Here is a 20,526-nt window from a genome sequence, read left to right as displayed (position 1 = left end):
TGGGTGGCGCAGTCGGTTAAGCGTCCGATTTCAGCTCAGGTCACGATCTCGCGGTCCGTGAGTTCGAGCCCCGCGTCAGGCTCTGGGCTGACGGCTCGGAGCCTGGAGCCTGTTTCCGATTCTGTGTCTCCCTCTCTCTCTGCCCCTCCCCCGTTCATGCTCTGTCTCTCTCTGTCCCAAAATAAATAAAAAAAAAAAAAACGTTGAAAAAAAAAACAAAAAAAAAAAACAAAAAAAACCTATATGAAATGGACACATTCCTACGAATACAGAAGCTACTAAAACTGGGGAGCCTGGGTGGCTCAGTCGGTTAAGTGTCTGACTCTGGTTCAGGTCACGATCTCACGGTTCCCGGGTTCGAGCCCCGCGTCGGGCTCTGTGCTGAAGGCTCAGAGCCTGGACTTGCTTCAGATTCTGTCTCTCCCTCTCTCTGCCCCTCCCCTGCTCACGCTCTGTCTCTCGCTGTCTCTCAAAAATAAACGTTAAGGAAAAAAAAAAAAAAAGCTACTGAAACTGACTCAAGGAAGAACAGAAAATCTAAACAGATCTATAATAAATGAAGATAATCAGTTAATTAAGAAAAAACAGGGGCGCCTGGGTGGCGCAGTCGGTTAAGCGTCCGACTTCAGCCAGGTCACGATCTCACGGTCCGTGAGTTCGAGCCCCGCGTCAGGCTCTGGGCTGATGGCTCGGAGCCTGGAGCCTGTTTCCGATTCTGTGTCTCCCTCTCTCTCTGCCCCTCCCCCGTTCATGCTATGTCTCTCTCTGTCCCAAAAATAAATTAAAAAACGTTGAAAAAAAAAGAAAAAAAAAATTAAAAAAAAAAAAAAAAAAAAGAAAAAACAACTTCTCACAAGGAAAAGTCCAGGACCAAATGACTTTACTGGCGAATTCTACCAAATGCTTAACGAATTAACACAAATCTTCCATAAATTGTTCCCAAAAAAAGCAAGAGAGGAAGGAACACTTCCCAATTCAACCTATGAGGCGAGTAGTACTCTGGTACGAAAGCCAGACAAAGACAGCACAAGAAGAAATACACACTGATATCTCTTATGAATACAGACACAAAAGTCCTTAACAAAGTACTACACACCAGGTCAATGGAATCACAGAACACTAGCAAACCAAATGCAGCAATACATAAAAAGAATTATCACGACCAAGTGGGATTTATCCCATGAAAGCCAAGAGTGGTTCAACGTACAAAAACCAATTAACATAATAAACCATATCATCAGAATAAAGGACAAAAACCACATGATCGTTTCAGTAGAGACAGATGGATGGACATCTGACAGATGCAACGTTTTTTCAAGACAAAAACACTCAACAGAGTAGAATTAGAAGGTCACTTTCTCAGCCTGGCGAAAACCATCTTCAAAAGCCCATAGCCCACACCGTACCATGGGGTGAGACTCTGAAAACTTTCTCCCCAAGCCCAGGAACAAGGTGAGGATGTCCACTGTCGACACTGTACTCGAGGCTTCTACTTTGCCAAAGCAGTTAGGCAAAAGAAAAAAACGAAGGCATCCGAACTGAAAAGGAAGCATTGTTTGCAGATGATGTGACTGCATGTTGAGAAAATCCTAAGAAGTCTGCACGCACGTGCTAATGTATTGGAATTAACCGAGTTAAGCAAAGTTTCAGGCTACAAAACCATACAAAAATCAGTTGAGTTTCTATAAATTGAGAACAATCTAAAATGAAATTCAGAAAAAGTTACATTTGCAGCAGCATTAAAAAGAATAAAATAGGGCGCCTGGGTGGCTCAGTCGGTTAAGCGTCCGACTTCGGCTCAGGTCATGATCTCATGGTTCGTGGGTTCGAGCCCCGCGTCGGGCTCTGTGCTGACAGCTCAGAGCCTGGAGCCTGTTTCAGATTCTGTGTCTCCCTCTTTCTCTGACCCTCCCCTGTTCACACTCTGTCTCTCTCTGTCTCAAAAATAAATAAATGTTAAAAAAAAAAAAAAAGAATAAAATACTTGAGAACACATTTAACAAAATGAGTGCAAAATGTGGACGCCGACAAAACGTTGCTAAAAGAAGCTGGGGAAGAGTCTGACGATCATGAGACCCCGAGTGCATAAGCCACACAGCTAGGTATTAAGTATTTAGTGACCCCTACATCCAACAAAACCTCTATCAAAATCTCAGCTGCCTTTTTTTTTTGGCAGAAACTAACAAGCCGACCCTAAAACGCATTTGGAAATGCAAGAGACCCAGGCCAGCCAAACAGTCTTGAAAAAGAACAAAGCTGGAGGGAGGACTCACTTTCAGGTTTCAAAACTTACCACCAAGCTACATTAATCAAGACACTGCAGCACTGGCATAAGGACATATAGGTCAGTGGAACAGAACTGAGAATCCGGAAATAAATTCATACATTTATGGCCAACCGACAATCAGCAAAGGTGTTAAGATAATTCAGTGGGTCGGAAAGAATAATCTCCACACACAAAAGGACAAAGTTGGGCCCCTACCTCACGCCATATACAAAACTAACTCAAAACAAAACTGACCTGAATTTAAGAGCTAACCCGATAAGGACACTTAGAAGAAAACATAGGGGTATATCATGACCTTGGATCAGACCATGCTGCTTAGCACACCAGAAGCACAAGAAACAAAAGAAAAAACAGATCCTGGATGTTATCAAAAGTAACAACTTAGTGCTTCCAAGGGCACTACTGAGGAAGTGAGACAGAATGGGAGAAGATATTGGCACACGATATAAGGATCCGGCATCCAGAATAGATAAAGAATTTTTACAACTCAAAACAGACAATCCGACTGAAAATGGTCAAAGGATCTGCACGGGTATTTCCATGGCCAACAAACACACGAAAAAATGATACCACTGGTCATTAGGAAAATACAGACTAAAATACAAATCAAGACACCACTTTACACCAATTACAGATAATAACAAGTGTGGACAAGCGCAGACAAGAAATTGGAACCTTCACGCGCTGCGGTGGGAATGTAAGTAAGATGGTCCGGCTGAGTTAAAATGGTCCAACTCTGAGTTGGAACAGTTCAGCAGTTCATCCAAAAGTCAGACAGAGTCGCCATATGACCTGGCAATTCCGTTTCTAGGTGTAAACCCAAAAGAAATGAAAATACATGTCCACACAAAAACCTGTACACAAACGTTCACGGAAGCATTATTTGTAATAGACGAGCGATGTGGAACGACCCACATGTCCGTGATGAACAGATAAACAGGGTGTGGCATCCACTCAATGGGGTATCATCACTAGGCCACAAAAGGGGCTGGAGTTCTGGCATATTCTATCACACGGAACAACCCTGGAGACATGGGGCTAAGTGGACGAAGCCGGACGCGAGGGGCATTCACGTGAAACGTCCAGAAAGGGTGCAAACCCGCAGACAAATCCAGAGGTGCTGCACGCGCCTGCCCACGGGGACAGGGCTGCTTCTGCGGTGACGCAAAGTTCTGGAATCAGGTGGTGTGGGTCGCACAACACTGTCAACGCGCTTAGTGACACTAAGTTGTACGTCCTGAAAGGGTGAATGCTATGGTATGTGGGTTCTGTCTCAGTGACGCGGTCCTTGGAAGAACAAGCGCAGTGAGGTAGCTGTGGGCATTCTAACGCAGAGCCACCACCCCACACGTGTGCGTCGGAGGCACAAGGCACAGCGCCGTGAGCGCTTCACTTTTGGCGTGTTCGTCTTAGAAACGGTGTGCGCGTAGAAGTGTGGGTTTCCTGGAGCCCCTCCGAGCGATCACCGCCCAGGGAAGAGGCCGGGAAGCGGGGGCCGGGGGTCACACGTGGCCCATCGACTCTGAGCCACGTCGTAAGACGTACAGGCTTTGTAAGAGGCCCCACTGAGACACAGCTGCTCGTGTGTCCTCCAGGCTCTCGGGCCAGACGGAGCCCAGAGGACAGTGGCACCCCCGCGGGAGGGACAGTCCATAGCTCTGGGGCACTTTAATTAGAATACGCGCTAACTCCTCACACGAAGCACACACAGGAACGGTGGCTGTGGTGGCGACCCGGTCCCGTGCCCGCTCGCCCGTCCTCGAGCGCTGGCACAGGGCGAAGAGGAGCTGCGGCCAGAGGGGACCACACACGCCCAGTCTGGCCCTCTAATTCAGCGCGTAGTTAAACTGGTTTGCAAACTTCTCGTGTTTCTTGCGGTCCATCTGGTTCATGGCCGTGACGACCCTCTGCACGGCTGCCCTGTGGGGAAAGCAAAGCGGGGCGTGATCAGGGAGCCCCGGCTAGGGCTCTGGGCTCCGACTGCGGTCTGGCTGGGCTGAGGCACCGGTCCCAGGTGGCTGCCACACTCCGGCCACCCAGGCTCCCTGCAGCTCGAAGCAGCTGGGCCCTACCCGTGTAGAGCCTAACGACGACCTTGGCACCACCCCTGTGGGCTCCCTGAACCCCCAAAGCACCTCCCGGGATCCCGAATCTCGCCAGAGCCAGGCTGCACCCCGGAACCAAGCGCCAGAACCAAGTGCCAGACCCAGCCCCCGCCCGGCCTGCTTCTCCCCCGCCCCGAGCCCCCTCCCCGCCCAGCCAGCCCCCACCTCAGGTGGGGCCGCAGGAGAACACCGCAAACGTGCGGCAGGAAGATGCGGAGTGGTGGATCGGGCGTGTCTCGCTGCCCAGCCCGGCTGCTGTGAGGCCGAGGGCCTGTGCCCGGTGCCTACGTGACTTTTGGGCGCGGCCCCAGGGGCGCTGCCACCCCGGCCCTCCAGCAAGACGAGCCCTAGGCCACCAAGCTGCTGCAAGGAGCCAGCCCGAAGGCTCTTCTGAGCGTGGTGGGAGGGTGCCGGGCGCAGAGGCCCCTTGGCCGGCACTCCTCTGGGCATCAGCACCCAGGGTGCCCTTTACCCGCGGCTGATCCACCAGAAGCCAGCTTCGTGCCCGGAGGCTGGGAGCCAAGCCCTCCTCAGGACGCCGACTCCTACGACGCGCCAGCAGTGAGGAGGTGCTGCACCCCCCCTGCCCCTCGGGGCTCCGTGCGGGCGCCGAGGAAGCTGTGCTCCCGTCCCCTCAGGCCAAGTACACGGCGACGCTGGCCAGGAGAGCAAGAAGGGCCTCCCTTGCCCAGGACACTGAGCCAAATGCCCTCCAGGGTCTACTGGAGGAGGCTGCCCCGCAGGCACGGTCTGAGGTGCCTGTTAAGACCTGTGCCTAAATCTGACCCAGGAAGTGACGGCCTCACAGGCTTCCTGAACAAGCCCCCCAATTCCTTCTGGCGGCACCTGTATAAGCACGGTGGCTCTGGCGAGCCACAGTGGCGAGCAGGCAATGACAGCGCTGGCTCGAGGCCCTGACCCGCTTCCCCGTGGCACCGGCCAAGTGCTGGGGCGGAGACCTGCGTGGCAGGTCCCACCGGCCTTGGGAGCGACTCCCCTGCCCACGGTCACTAGGTGGACGTCCCTGGGCACTGACCTCGAGAGAGCCCAGCCCGGCCAGCGCCCGGCCCTTCTAGGTCAGCTGGGCAAGGAGACACAGGGCCGGCTCTGTGCCAGCAGCCCCCGCTGAGGCCTCAGCCCCTCACTGGGAAATGAGGATGTGCTGGCCGGCCGGTCCGCGAAGCCCCACCCCTAGGGGAACGGCTGACCGGTGACCCTCGGGGTGACCGGCTCCAGGCCCTGCCCCTGCTGGCTAGGAGCACCTGTCCCACCCAGGGGCGTGGTGGTCAGCGGGAGAAACGCGTGGTAGAGCGGAGTCGGGGCCCCAGGCTTGCCAGTGTCTTGGAGTCCAGTCACCCCCCTCCGGCACCCCCAGACGCAGGGGGTGGGGGCAAGGAAGCCGCCAGAAGCTCTTACTTAGCAAACACCTTCTTCGCGATGCGCGCACGGGCAGTGTCGGCCTGCTGCTTCAGGTCGGTGAGGCCACAGCGTCTCCTCCTCTTTCCTCTGCCTCTCCCGCTGGACCCAGACGAGCCAAGGTCTACTCCCGTGGCGGCCTCCACGTCTCTCATAAACTCGGGGTCCTGCCACTCTGCAAAGAGGCCTCGAGATTTAGGAGAACTCCCGACACTAACCAGAGCGTCCCTACTCAAGTCCCGATCCCTCCCTGCTGTAGGGGCCGGCTCGGCTGGGGATAGCGGGGCGGGGGGCAAGGCAGACCCTCCCCCCGCCACCGTCCTGTGCCCCGCAGGCCCCTGTGCCCACAGAGGCCAGGAGGGGGCTGGGACAGGACCCAGCAGCCTCTCCGGGTGCATCCACTGACCCCTCAGGCAGGAAGGCAGCTGAGGCTGGTGGCTGGGGGACAGTGCCATCTGCAGGCTGCTTCCCAGCCTCCAGCTGGACTGTGCCCCGCCAGGCCCCCAAATATGGCTGCCAGGCCCGTCTGCTGGCTGGTGGGGGCGTGCGGCAGCGGTGGCCACAGCCAAGGGGTCAGCGCGGGCACAGCCTTCTTTCTTATCGGTCCAAAAAGAACCGGACGCGGGCTTCAGCAACGCGGGGGTCAGTTCACCCAGACAGCTCTGAGTTTCCTGCCACGTGCCTTCTGGCACGGCCCAGCCACACAATGAGGTGGGGGACAGCGCTCCGAGGGGAAACACGCGTCACCCGGTCCCAGAGCCCAGCCTCACCAGCCCCGAGCTGCACCGAGGCCAGGTCGGCGCGCTCACCTGCCAGAACCGAGGGGAGCTTTTGCTGTCCGATGGTGGGGGCTCCCGGCCTCGGCTTCCAAAGGCCCGGCTACCGCCCACCTCAGTCTCGGCTTCCCGGTCCCAGTGGGGGCTGCTCTGCCCATGCTGGCCGTCCCAGGAAGGCCATCCCGGGCAGGAGCGGGACGGCACGATGTCCCTCCTGTGCCCAGACCTGTGGCCGCCGACCCTGGCCCGCAGGAGGGTGCCGGACGCCCTGCCCACAGAGCCGACGGGAACCCCAGGGCCCAGGGTCAGAGGGCTGGGCTGTGCGCCCCAGACAGACAGATGGCCAGGCCTCCCCAAGTTGATTTTTTGAAGTGAAGGAATACAGGGCCGCACAATTCAGGCCCAGGAACGATTAATCCGAGATTAAGGAAAAGTGTCTAAACAGTTTATCTCCCGTAATAAGAAGGCGCCACAGTTTAGGAGCCCGGTGAATGGAGCAATTGTTTAAACACAACAGAAAATGCCGGCCGGCGCCCGGTGGAGATGGAATGAGCATCTCAGTAAAATGAAGGACCAATTTAAAAGCCTTTGAAGAAAATCAATAGAAGCCGGGGCCGCGCGGCCTTCCTGTGCGCTGACGGGCCCTGGAGCTCGGCGCGCATTGTCACCAAGGTTAGCGCCAGGGAAAAGAAAATTGCCCCGCGTGCGAGGGAGGCGGGGATCGATACTGTAGTTAGTAAAGAGATGCTATTTCACATCTGACTGGCCAGCGCCGGCCCGCGGCCGCAGCCCCGATACCTGTTGTTAACAAGTCGCCGAGGGCTGGAGAACCACCCGCTCTTCGGGGCTGACACAAAAAATAGGCACTTAATTTGCTCCTGAGTGTGAGCCACCAGGGAAGGCCTCACCCTGCGGATTAGCAGGTCAGGGGCCCCTCCCCGCCGCCATCCACTGCCCCGGGTGTCAGCCTGAAATCTAACATCTGTCAAAGGGAGAAACCCCACTAATGACGACAAACACAGCCTGGCTGGGACCCTCACGTGCAGGCCAGCGCTGCCCCCCACGCACGCGGCCGCCTTCCCTTCGTCGGGGCTCTGGGTCTGCGACAGGGCTTTCTCAGGTGAGCGAGAGCCCCAGGCAGTCCCGGGGCCTCCAGACACTGGCCCGGGCTGGACAAACCACGGAGACACGGAGACAGATCAGGGGCCTGGGGAGTGTGCCCGTGCGCTGCCCCGTGACGGCCACTTCTGGTGACGCCCCCTGGCCCTGCTCCTCAGGGGTCCTGGGAAGCCGGGAGGCAGCCAGCACATGGCACGTGCCCAGCACAGGGCATGGACACCCGTACTGGGATGAGACAAGTTCCCTGGGTTGTCCTGAAAACGGTGCTTACGTGGCTCAAGTCCACCGTCCTGTCTGAATCTAGCCTACGGGACGGGACCCTGAGACGGCCTCTGTGGAGACCTAGCCTCCCGAGGCCTGAGGCCTCAGGACCCGCCCGGGACCCACTCGCTCCTGCCCAGACGGGCACAGACGCACGCACCTGCACGTGCCCGCAGCTCGCCCCGATGCAGAGAGCGAGCCGGTCGTGCGGGGTGGCAGGGGGCACAAGGTCCGCACGGGGGACACGTGGGCAAGGGGACGTGGGCAAGTGCGTCTGCCTGGCGGGAAGCAAACTGCTCTCCTCCCTGGAGCCCGGGCTTCAGCCAATTAACTCTTCTTGCCTCCATTTCTTCACCTCCTTAAAACTGATTCAGGGGCGCCTGGGTGGCTCAGTCGGTCAAGCGCCCGACTTCAGCTCAGGTCACCATCTCACGGTTCGTGAGTTCGAGCCCCGCGTCCGGCTCTGGGCTGACGGCTCGGAGCCTGGAGCCTGCTTCGGATTCTGTGTCTCCCTCTGTCTGCCCCTCCACTGCCTGCACTCTCTCTCGCATTGTCTCAAAAATAAATAAACGTTAAAAAATATTTTAAAAAAACAAAACAAAAAAACTGATTCAGAGCCCAGAAGCCAAACAACCGACCAGCCAACAACGCGGCCTTCTCCGGCCGTGAGCACATCCACGTCTCCAGGTGGCAGCTGTGAGAAAGCACCACCCCGCTGTGTCCCAGTTGCGCCGCCGTGAGCCGGGACCACGCTGGTGGCAGGTGGCCACAAAGACCCCATGGGGAGGGTCCCGGCCGTCCCCACACAGCCCCCAGACCTACCCGGGCGCCCTGCCTGCTGCTGCTGCTGCAGCCGCCTCTGCTCCCAGGCCCTGTCCTCCGGGCGGAGGGGCCGCCCCGCGTCATCTCTCGGGACGATCTTCCCGTGGAAAGGACACTGTGGCAGAGAACAGAGCAGTTCGGATGGCGGGACAGGAATGCCCCTTCCTTCGCACACTCCGAAAAGGAGGGGCTCTTGGGGTACGTCTGTGAAGGCGGGTGGGCCGAGGGAGGGGGGAGGCTGGGGCCCACGGCATTCCGGCACCCGCCGCCCGCCCGGCGTGTTCCGTATGGACTGGGCTCAGGAGGTGCGGTGTTAAGCAAGCGGGGGCGCCGGAAAAAGTGCGGAGTGCCCCAGCTCCCAACCCCGGCACAAGTCCCCACCTGAGCGACGCGTGACAGCCACAGGCAAGCCCTCCCTGGGGTGGCAGCGGCCAGCGCGGCAGTGGGAGGCTGGAGCCGGGCACTGCACCCCCTCCCCCGCCCCCGCCCTGCCTTGCCCCTCCCGGCCTCGGCCCCCGCCTCACCTTCAGCCGGTCCTGGCGCTCGCAGAGCCGGCCGTCGGGCCTCGGGGCGCGGCAGCGGTGCCGCACGGGCTCAAACTTCCCCGCGAAGGTGATGTAGCGGCTCCGGAGCATCTCTGAGACGTTGGCGTTGTCCACTTCCACGTGCGATTCACTGGGCTTCCAGAAGCGGTGCTCAGAGGGACACCTGCAACACCAGACTCTCAGCGCTGCCGCAGGGAGGCCGTCGGACGGCCCGGCCGGCGAGGCCTGGGCCGGGCAGGCTGGGGAGGGCACGCCGCAGAGACCCTGGGACCCGACCACAGGTGCCACAAGCTGAAGGCCAGCAGCCCGGCAGAGCAGAGACCTCAGGGGCGATCCCGGCCCGGCAGGAGTGGGACTAGCCCGGGGAACACGCAGATGGAAATCGTGCCCCTTCCCGTCGGCGGCCCCCAGACGGAAAGTGAAGGCCAGCACGGCCAGGGGGGCAGCTTCCCAGAAATTCCTGGCAGAACCCCAGGCCTGGCCCGTGGGGGGGGGGCGTCTGAGAGCACCGGGCAAGGGGTGGGCGGGGTGGCCGTGACAAGGGGCTGGGGTGCAGAAGCACTGAAGGAGCGCGAGGGGTCACAAAGGGCCCGGCAGCCCATCCTTCGTTCCCGGGGTGATGCCAGACCACGCAGGACGACGAGCGACAGGGCACCTCAGACAGAGTGCAGACGCGCACTGCACACGGTTCCACGTCCGCCACACACCCGTGCCATGTGGTGGGCGTCCCCACGCCCTCCTGGCATCCACAGGGACTGCGGGGCAAGGGAGCGAGAGTCGCGGCCGGGCGAGGGCGGTGGGGTGGGTGCCCGACACACACACACTCACTCACTTGAAGATCTTCCCGGCCGGTGGCTGCTCCTGGCCCCAGTAGCACAGATCCACCCCAAAGGGCACGACAGGCGCCCGGGCCCTCTCTGCGGCCAGCTTCCCAGCCTCCTCTGGTCCCACAGGTGCCCTGGAGAGGCCCCGAGAACAGGACACACCGACGGTGCACGCCTGGAGCCGGCCACAGCCACCCGCCTCTCCCTCGTGTCCTCCACCCTCCCCGGGCACAGACACGGGCCCCCACGTCAGCACACTCGGGCCCGGGCTCCCAGGCGGACACCTGGGCCTGCGGGAAGCCCAGCATCGGGCCCCAGCCGTCCCCGGGGAGCTGTGCAGGGAGCTGAACGCCCCACGGCCACAAGGTGGCTATGGTACGGCCCTCCGCGAGCCCCTGTACGCCTCATGACCCCTGGCCCGGGCGCACGCCGGGGACCGCCTCCCAGGGGCCAAAGGGGCCTCAACAGCTCGAGGACAACGGCCCGCGCTCTGGGGGGAGGCGGGGCACCCGGGGGTCACCTGGGGCTCGGGGGCGGGGGCAAGCGTCCGTGCAGCGCGTGCAGCTGGGCGGCAGCACAGGTGGGGTCCTGTGCCTCCTCATCCCTCCTCATCCTCTTCCGGGCCTGTGAGTCCCGTGCCGCCGGGTCCCTCTCCAGCCCTGGAACAGAGAGGTGTTGTTCCCCACCACCCTTCCCACGACCCCGGACAGACCCCTGGGGCCACCACGCCCCCATCTCACGGTGACAACACGCTAGTGACCGCACGTGTTAGTGCCAAACCCTCCAACTGCCAAACCCTCGGCCACGTCCCACAGACAGCCTGGTCTGCCGCCAGCAGGATGAGGCCACCGCGCTGGGGTCTCCCGACACCTCAACGGGACGCGGGCAGAAGAGAGGCTAATAGGCCACCGACCTCTGCGGGCCGGCATCCATCCCCAGATCCCCCAAGTCCCCAGGGCAGGGTGAGAGATTCCTCAATGCTACCGAGCCCTGCCTTGACCCCTGCTGCCCCTCTCCGCTGGGTGCAGAGGCCACCCTTCCCAGTCGCCGTGCGGGCCGGCGCCCCAGGGCGCACGGGGCGGAGTGTGGATTCGGACACCAGGGGCGCTCCACCCCAAGCACATCGCACCCCCCCTAACTCGCTGTGGGAGCCAGGGGCCTGGACTGAGCACTCTCCCCGCCGAGGGGCTGAGGGCCCGCGGGCCGAGCATGGCTCACACCGTGAGGACTGTGAGCTGCCAGGAAAGGAAGGAAACGAGCTGAGTGATGTGTCCCAGGCAGAGGACGAGAGGTCGAGCAGGCTGCACAGTCCTCCGGGGCCGAGGAGCTCGGGACTTGGAGGGGCACACGTGAGTGGCGGGCACCCCCAGGCGGCACGCGGGCATGAAGCCGGGGTGGCGGGGGGGGGGGGGGGGGCTCTCCCAGGTGGGGAGAGCAGACGCACGGACACCAGCACCCTCGCTCCTGGACCCAGGAGGACAGAAAGACAACTGGAGGGTGAGAGACCCGAGAAGGAGGCAGCGCTATTTTGCTGGAAAACGTGGGAAAGATCGGAAGGGCCTGCCGGGTGTCAGGAAGGAGAGAGTGGGGGAAACCCAGCTGTTAGAGTTACAGGGACTGCAGGAGACCCACAAAGCTTCTGAACAGAAGAGGCGGGTGCTCGGAAAGACCTACTCGAAGACCCATGCTCCCTGTGACGTGACAGCGAGCAGGCAGGAGCGAGGCCTCAGGAGACTGAAGGAAAAGCCAATCACACTTCCAGCGTTTTCTCCTATTAGCTTTTGCAGCCAGCCTGAGGGGCAGCCTCCCACCAAGACCCCTTGGCAGGGTGGGGGTGGGGGGGAGCACACAGGAAGGTCTGCCTTGAAAACACTCCGGAAGCAGCAGCCAATCTGCCGGGAGGGAGGGGAGGGAGCTCTGGGCTGGGCCGGCCGGCGGGGTGGGGGCGGGGGGGGGATGTGACCGGCTCTGTAAAAGTCAGGGGACCACGGGGCTGGCCAGCAGACCAAGGCCCAGGACAGACGTTCGAGCGTGGTGACGAGGGCAGTGCATGGGACAGAGGACGAATCTTTCAAAACGGCCCTCAGAAAAATTAACATCCTTACCATTTCACTAACATTTAACGAATACTTCCAAAACCAGAAGACACGTCATCCTACCGCATAAAAGGTGGAAGAAAGAAAACAACAGAAACTGGGCACAGGCAGCAAAGTAGTAACAACTCGCTAAACGGATCACCATCAGCCGAGAGGCAGACCGATCGGCCTTAAAACACGGAGCGACCTGCTGTCTACACCAGACCCACCTAAAACCACCGGTCAGCAGAAAGCGGGAACGAGGACGTGAGGGAGGACTCACTCTGCAGGCGGCAAGGAGCGCGGACCGCTGACAGTCAGCATGGGGGCTCTGCGGACCCTCGCAGGGCAGACCAAAAGGGCCCACGCGGCGGGCCGGCGGGACGCTGTATCCCAGGGGCCCTTCCGGGCACACGGGCCCCGGACAGGAGCAGCGTCCCCAGACCAAGTCCCGGGGCCACGGAGCGGTCAGAGGGTGCACAGCAACGGGCAGTGGAGACCCCAGACGTCAGAAACGGACACGGACACGAGGTATTTAGCGCACAGGCGTGCGCACTTCCCGAGCGCACAGACTGGTGGTGTAGACAGTCCCACTGAACACTCCACTCCGCACCGCCCCCTCCCCCACGAACTCACGACTACCGACTCAGCCCAGCCACTCTGCTAGGGAGCCAGGGCCCCTGGGGAGGGCGCCAGGAAGGGCCTCGCTGGGCCAGCACCACCAGGAGGGGCCGCGCCCGCCTCAGGTGGCCTCGGGCTCTCTGCGGCAGGATCCGAGGGACTCGGCCCGGAGGCGGCTGCCCGCCCTCTGCAGCTTGGTGGGCGGCGGCAGACGGCTTTGGCCGTCGCACGGCTGGTTTTTCGGGGGCCCCCGGAGGCCGCAGGCCCTTCGAGGGAAACAACTGCCCACGCTCGCTCCAGAAGACCAGCGAGCCCGCCCGCTGCCCTTTCTCAGGCTCCCGTGGCTGAGAGCAAAGGACAGAGCCGTTCGGGCGTGCTGGGTCCCCCGAGGCTGGGGACCCCAAGCAGGCTCCCTCATCACCACGACACCCTAGCTCCAGCTCCCCAAACCCCCCCAGCGCCCCCACTCGGGACGTGGACGAGGTGGATCGCCAACCGCCGCAGGGCCCGTCGCGGTGGCCCGGCGAGCGTGCCCGCGACACACGCGCACGCCTGGTGCAGGGGGGTGGCGGTGGGCAAGACCGGTAAGTGGGCACTGTGGCATTTAGATGGATACAATCACAGCCCAAGGATCGATACGAGAATTCCTAAGAGTTACAAGAATGAAATATATTTTTCATTGATTTGTTGTTTTAAACCATTAAAAAGATGGGTAAGCGTGTTAAGGCAGAGTAAATACTCAGGGCACGAAAAAAAACACTACCACTTTCACGTCGTTGTAGAAAATCAATCTTGCTGACACACTTTCAAAGGAAAACCCCAAAAAGCAGACGGCATTCCTCAGGCCCGGGAGCGCGCATCTGCCAGGAGAGCGAGGCCGCGGCCGCCCCGCCCCGCCAGCTGCGCCCGCCCGTCCCAGGGGCGTGCGACTCGAGTACGGGAGCGGGAGCGTGGCTCAAAGGTACTCCCACGGTCGCCTTCAGAAAGCGTCAGAAAAACGCCCAAATCCCCGTTTTTGTTTAAATTGACCAAGTGGCACCCATTTGCCTGGAGCGCGAAGGCAGACAGGGCGGGAGAGATGAATCGATAGCAGGAAATGGAGAGGCTGCGGCTTCGCGCGCGGAGTTAGGCCGCCGAGCTTGACACTATTGATTTTACCTGGTTCAGCTGGCCTTGTAATTAAAATGTAAATTTGAGAAAGAGATTATGTCCTGACAGAAATGGTAGGATTAAGGGGAAGATAAAAGCCCCTTGGTGAAAATTCAGAGAGAGGACTGAGAAAGAAAGAGCGCCAGCGTCCTCAGCCGTGTGGATTTAGACGAATCTACTGCAGGGTTCGCCTGCGTTTAATTGAAAAAACAGTGACGGAATATAAAGCAGCGTTATGAACTGCCGCGCCCTGGCACACTTCTGTCTGGAAACCCCCAGGGCCCTGGAGGCCCGCAAGGGCTCGCCCGTGCTTGAGGGTGGGGTCGCCCAGGCGCACAGCCGTCTCGGCAGCCGATCCCAGGTCACGAGCGCCCCCGCCCCAGCCCCAAGCTCACTGGGACTCTCACCGCCCCTGGGACCCCGTGCCCCCCCCCCCCCCCCCCCCCAGCTGGGCTGTATGGGGCTGGCCTCGTCCCCGGGGCCCCTGCTCCATCGCCGGCCAGGCCCTCGGCAGCCCACCTGTCCGGGAAGGGACTCAGTTTAGCAAACACAGACGGACGGACAGCACCGGGCCCTGACCCGCGTCGGCCATTAGCATTCCCTTCCCGGACAGACAGCATGTCGTGAGCCTCCCACAGAAAAGGGGTGAGCCAGTGGCGGCAAGACCGGCGGGGTCTCTCCCAACACGGGCCCCACGGGCCTCACGAGGAAGCGGGTGTCAGGTGCAGGTGACAGGAGGCGGCATTCTGCTAACCTGCTCCTCCTGCAGGGCAAACGCTCCGGGCTCAGCGGAGGGACGGGGCACGCTGTAGGCCTGTGGGTTTTTCTGGGCCAGAAATACCTCAGTGGGAACAGCTGATCTGTCTTGCCGGGGCCTCGGCCGGGGAGACGAGCGGACAGAACCCCTGGAGGTGCGCTCGCCCTCTGTGGTCACCTGGGGAACCCGGGAGCAGGACTCAGCTGGGCTCGGTGCTCAACTGCTCTTGCCGGTGGGGCCGGGGCTTTCTTGTCACCCAGTGGCAGGGCAGGATCCCATCGAGTGTCCTGTGAGCGGCACCGTGACACCCAGTCCCCCCCTCTGCCACTCTTGATTAGCAGGATAACAGGGAGGCTCACCACCCGGCCAGTGGGAGTGGCGGGAGCTCCCCCACCCCCGCCAGAGGCTGGCAAGGCCAGACCACGTGCCAGCCCCTCGGTGGTAAGGCAGATCCACGGGCCACGGCTGTGGTCACTGCTCTCCTCACAACCGGCCACCAAGCACAAGCCACAGGCCAGAGGGAAGCTCTCCCTCCTGCGGGAAGGGCTCAGGGCCCTCAAAGCGAGACTGCAGAGGGCCCAGGACAAGCAGCTGCGGCACTAAGAGCTCAGCGGAGGACGAGCCGAGGGTCAGCGTGGGCTCCCAGGCCCCAGAGGCAGGGCCAAGGGGCTCGCGGCCCGACCACTGCTGGGCACCCTGCCCAGGCATGGGAAGCAAGAACAGGGTGGCGGGCACGCCCCAGGAGGCGCTCGGGCACGGGCTGCAGAGGCCCGGAGAAGTGACCGGACTGGGGGGGGGGGGGGGGGCGTTCCCCGGGGGTCCCGTCGCTACCGCCCACCGTCCCAGCCCGGGCACGAGCGGCCTCCAGTGCGGCCGGGCCTCTGCTGGGCTCTGGCCTGGCCACGGGGAGCCCCCGCTCCGGTGGGAGGACAGCAGAACCCAGGGACGGCAGAAGAACACACAAGACCAAAGGGCAGGAGGGCCCCCCAGTGGTCGGTGGGGGGGGGCCCAAAAAGCCGCGAACGGAAGGTCAGCACGGCCAGAGCAGAGGGCGGGACGCACGTGCAGGCCGGCGCCTGGGGAGAGGTCACCTGGCTGGCAGACGGCAGGCGTCGGGTCTGGCTGTGCTGCTCGGGTCGTGAGGCCCCTAACGGGCCACAGCACCACCCCTGAGCGGCTGCCAACCACCCACACTCTTCACACACCTGCGCTTTGCCTCACAGCCTCGGGCAGACATCCACCTGTTTTGCGGTTATTTGGCTCCTCTGGACGTGAGGGGTCGGCCCCGTGCGCCACCACCCTGGGCCGCTGGCAAGGAAACCACAGGGCGAAACTGCCCAGGAGCAACCTTGCTCTGCCCCACGGCAAACAGGTGTCCTGGGCCTGACGTGCCGCCACCGTCCGCGGCTCCACAGTCAGGAAGGAGGGAAGGGCGCTCCGCCATGCGGGGCCCGGGGACCAGGGAGGAGGCAGCAGTCTCTGTCGCCCGGTGCCCCTGCCGCAAGCGGGAATCGAGCCCCTGGACGTGGGAGCCGCCCCCCCCCCCCCCCCGGATTCGTGTGTCCCCAGCAGGGCTGCCCCTCGTGCGGAGCCGGCCTGACTGTGCCCCCAGAAAGGGCGGTGGCGCCTGCCCGACTCGGGGACGGCGGGAGCCCAGCACAGGGCCGGCCTGGGAGAGGGGCCCTGGGCACGAGGGGGAAGATGGCGTGATTTTTGGTGACAGATCTGCAGCGTCACCAGGCAGGGCGCACGCCAGGGCTGGCTCCCCTGCTCAGGGGGCCCCGGGCCCCAGACCCCAGACGAGAGGTCATGCCCGAGGCCCAGCATCCTCGGCTCCTGCCAGCCCACTGCCGGCCGCACTCACCACACTCGGGCTGCAGGTGCTCGGGGACGCAAGCCTCATAGCCCTCCTTCTCTGGGACCTCTATGAAGTCGTCGTCCTCGTCCTCGTCCTCGTCCTCGTCCCTGACCGCTGGGCCCGTCTGTGGAAACACACCTGTGTGTGAGAACAGCCCAGAGGCCCGGAGGCTCCCGATCCTGCCGGGGGAGACCTCGCTCCGGGCTGGGTTTCGGCGACGGGCTCGAGGCAGCACCAAACACCAAAGATGGCCTCCAGGCCCTGCGCCTCAGCTCAGGCCAGCCCCGTGGCTCCTCCACCGGCCAGCCACCTGGGGTCCACGTCCAGCCACACGTAAACCTGCCCCACTACCTCGTTCCCTTTGAAACTCATGCAAGAAACCCGGCTTCAAGGTCTCACGGAGCAGACGTGCTCCCAGGGCCCCGTGAGACACGTCTCCCCAGCGAGAGGCAAGATGCCCCCGGTTCCGGGCCGAGCTGAGGGTGGCGTCCAGCTCAAGCCAGGCCCCCCGGGGACAGTGGTGTGCCTGTGCTGCTGGAATAACCTGCCCTTAAGAGTCACTCGTGACAGAGCCACCGAAGAGCCCATTCCCTTTGGGCGGGGCCACCTGCTCCCTAGCCCGCCCGGAGGGCCTGCTTTGCTCCTGGGGCACCGGGACCCTCTGCAGCACCCAGTCCGTGGCAGAGCAGAGGCGGAGGCTGCCGCACACCCAGGAATCGGGCTTCTGAGGCTGGTCCTGTGCAGCCCCCTCCTCGCCCCCCTTCTCAGTGACCCCTGTGGCCCTAGGACAGGACGCGAGGGAGAGGATCCCAGCAGGAGCCCGGCCTACTCCGCACCACGGCCGCAGCCGATTTCAGACCAAGTGGAGGAGACTTCCAGAACGGAGGCCCCCGTCGCGCGAATGCAGACTGCCAGGCCTCTGAAGGTACAAAGCAGCAGCCTTGGAAGAACGGCCCTGTGACACACGCCTGCACCACCAAAACCTCTCTCAATAGCACACCTCAGAGGCACAGCGGAGGCCTGAGCAGGGGACGGAGAGCCTGAGTGACCCAGGGGACAGGAGGCCTCGGGCTGGCCCCACACCAGGCCCGGCCAAGTCACAGACGCCGGCAGCGCCCGCCTGCCCGCACAGCTGGGCCTGGTGGCGGCCCCGGCAGCGACCCGGTGACCCGGCCGTACCTGCGGGCCCGGGACGCCCATGCAGGAGCCACCGCCCACCCGGAGAGGCATAATCAGATGCAAATGCACTTTGTTTAGGTACAACCCACGGCTGTGCATCTGGGAAGCACGGGAGACATTAATCACTGGAAACTGTAATTTTTGTTATCAGTCTAACACTGATCAAAAGGGAAGCCTGTCTCCACCACTGACCTGTGAAACGTCCCAATTATGCTCTTTGGAAATGACAGGGGCACTTAACTCCCGAGCTGGGCAAATGACGACGATCAATCACGTTTGAATAACAATGAGCCGCGGACCTGAAAATTATTTTTGTATAGAATCTACCCAGGAATTTATGAAAGGTGGAAAGCAGCCCAAGGTTTTAGGGCATTACGGTTCTCGGCTAGTGCAGCGCGTATCAAACACTAAACAGAATTTATGTGTTTTAATTTTCTAAAAGGTAGATGTGCACTGGGTGCTACAATGCATAACATATAGTGCTGGGTTTTAAATACGGGGTCATTTTCATAAAATATTATGCTTATTGTTCACACCCTTGAATTTCACCAGGGGCTTTTATTAAATTTTCATTTCTTAAAAAATATTCGGCTGCTTAGCTAACTATTAGGAATTATGCCCTCTTTCTCCCCAACTAAAATTGTTTATTCCTGTGAAGAAACACGGAGCCCTGAGCTGCTCTTTGTTCTTAAATTAGCACTGATCAGGCCGCACCAGGCAGCACACACACCACCTCCAGAACGCCGCCCCCTGGGTCTGTGCAGCCAGGTCCCCCGGAAGAACGCGGCTGACTCGACCGCAGGGTGCTCACCTCCGGTCTGCTGGTGGCGGGTGGCCCACTCAAACCACAGCGACGCAGAGTCAGACACGGACTTTGCCGCCAATATCGAAGCCACGCTTGAAAGCTTCCACTTCCTTTTGATTCGCGGTGTTCGCTCGGCTGTCTGAAACCCCCGGAGCTCAGAGTGACCCTGGATGTCGGGCCCTGAGCACATCAGCAAAGGGCAGTGACATCTGGTGTCCAGAGGTGGAGGGGGCGCCACGTCCAGGACAGTCACTGCGGCTGTGACACCTGTGTGACCTGCCCAGGGGCCTCACACAAACGCCTGTTCAGAGAGCAGGAGCACCGCCACCAGGCAGGCCAGAAAACCCTCTCCACGAGACGTTGGCGAAACAGCATGGCTTGGGGAAACTGAGGCCGGCAGGAAGGAGCCCATGGGAGCCAGTCCCGGGACAGGACTTCCCCTCAAAGTCAAAGGTCACAGGCTGGTAAGAAACCAGCACTGGATGAGGCAAGGGGAGGCACTGGGGGGCAGGAGGCAGAGGAGGGGAGCCCGCTGGGATCGTCCTGTAAGGAGGCATCCGGTTGAAAGTGGGTGGTCCTCAAAACCGAGTGGGCTCATAAGCTGTTCTGTGTTTGCCAGAAGCTGAGTTTCCCTGTCACAATAAACCCCACGAACACTCTCGAGAAACCAGCCCCCCCCTCCCCCCCCCCCTCCCCCCCGGAGGAACCCCCCCGGGGGGGGGGGAGGCCCCCCGGCGCCCCGGGGCCCCCCCCCCCCCCCCCGCACCGCCCTTTTGGGAGAGGCCAGACCCGAGGGACGAGGGATGGGGGATAGACACCTAGACACCTCCCGGGCACAGCCTGTCCGCAGCCACGGGGAGGCGCAGAGGAGGGCCTCGGGCCTTCTGCGGGTCTTATACAAATGGATTCGCACCCACGGTTAAAAGGATTTAGAAAAATGAGCCTCTGGGATCGTAATTAAACAAGCAATAAAACGGCTAAAATATACAACGCAATCAGCTTACAGCAGTGGGGGTATCGGGGTTACTGATTATTTGAGGAGGAACAGAACGAGCGACCTGGCTCCGGGAGCGGGTCTGCCCGCCAAACGCGCGCCCGAGATGCAGCTGGGACCGTTAAATAAATTTTGTACGATCTAATTAACTTGGTGCGCAATCTCAATTACTTTTCACCCAAGAAATCACTTTTGTTCAGTTTTATGTGTGTCTGTTTCCCTTTTTAAAAAAAAAATGATGTAAGGCCTCGTCAGACAAGTGAGCTCCAACCTGCATTTGTCTTTCGGCGGCTTGATGGCCATGCATTTAAAACCCCATTCTATCTTATAAACTAAAAATTAAACGTGCTCAGCTGTGATGGCCGTCATCGCATCTGCTATTTATATGCTAATGCCCTCCCTGGAAGGCCGTGCAAATTGCCCAGCCAGGCCAATATCTCATGCACATCTCCAGCTGCTGGGGACGCACGCTCACAGGGCAGAGGACAGCGGGGCGTGGGACTGGCCAGGGCAAGAGTGAGGACACAGGGACCCTCGGCGACACCACTCGGGCCGCAGAGCGCACGGTCCCCGCTCAGCGAGAGCAGAGCTGGTGAAGTGCGTCACCGGGTTCTAGGACGGCCACGGGCCCGCCCCCCCGTCTGGTCTGATCCAGCCCTGCGTCCAGCCTGCTGGCAGTGCAAGAAACCGTGCCGTGGGTCCACAGGACACGGGCAGGCCCGCTGCCAGGGCGAGGCTGGGGCACGAGGCCCTGCAGGGTCACCAGGAGACCCGGGTGGGTAACTCGGGTCTGTGCCACGGTCCACGTGGGCACCCTCCCCTCGGCCGCCACGCTGGGGCTCGCCGCTGGACTCAGCAGGCCGCGAGACGCGCTCCCCTGGGCTACCTGACAGCACATCTGGCGGAGGGCGCAGCTTGCTGGTTAGACCGGGC

At 61.1% G+C, this 20,526-nt stretch overlaps 1 protein-coding gene across 2 annotated transcripts in view; it reads right to left on the bottom strand.

Annotated features, from left to right (window-relative positions):
* Nucleotides 1-863: 863 nt before the first annotated feature.
* UVSSA (UV stimulated scaffold protein A) overlaps nucleotides 864-20,526 on the bottom strand; it is a 30,227-nt gene continuing 10,564 nt past the window's right edge. For both annotated transcript variants that reach the window (XM_049630141.1, XM_049630142.1), the window contains exons 8-14: nucleotides 16,622-16,739; nucleotides 10,676-10,814; nucleotides 10,164-10,289; nucleotides 9,311-9,494; nucleotides 8,787-8,901; nucleotides 5,809-5,983; nucleotides 864-4,207 (exon numbers count right to left, since the gene is read on the bottom strand). In XM_049630141.1, coding sequence (XP_049486098.1) covers nucleotides 4,114-4,207; nucleotides 5,809-5,983; nucleotides 8,787-8,901; nucleotides 9,311-9,494; nucleotides 10,164-10,289; nucleotides 10,676-10,814; nucleotides 16,622-16,739 — 951 coding nt within the window. In that variant the 3' untranslated portion in view covers nucleotides 864-4,113. The remainder of the gene's footprint in view (nucleotides 4,208-5,808; nucleotides 5,984-8,786; nucleotides 8,902-9,310; nucleotides 9,495-10,163; nucleotides 10,290-10,675; nucleotides 10,815-16,621; nucleotides 16,740-20,526) is intronic.

Source organism: Panthera uncia, chromosome B1 (assembly GCF_023721935.1).
Source record: "Panthera uncia isolate 11264 chromosome B1, Puncia_PCG_1.0, whole genome shotgun sequence".
NCBI classification, from domain to species: Eukaryota; Metazoa; Chordata; class Mammalia; order Carnivora; family Felidae; genus Panthera; species Panthera uncia.
Note: the sequence above shows the minus strand (reverse complement) of the source record. Positions and strands in the feature narration are given on the sequence as shown.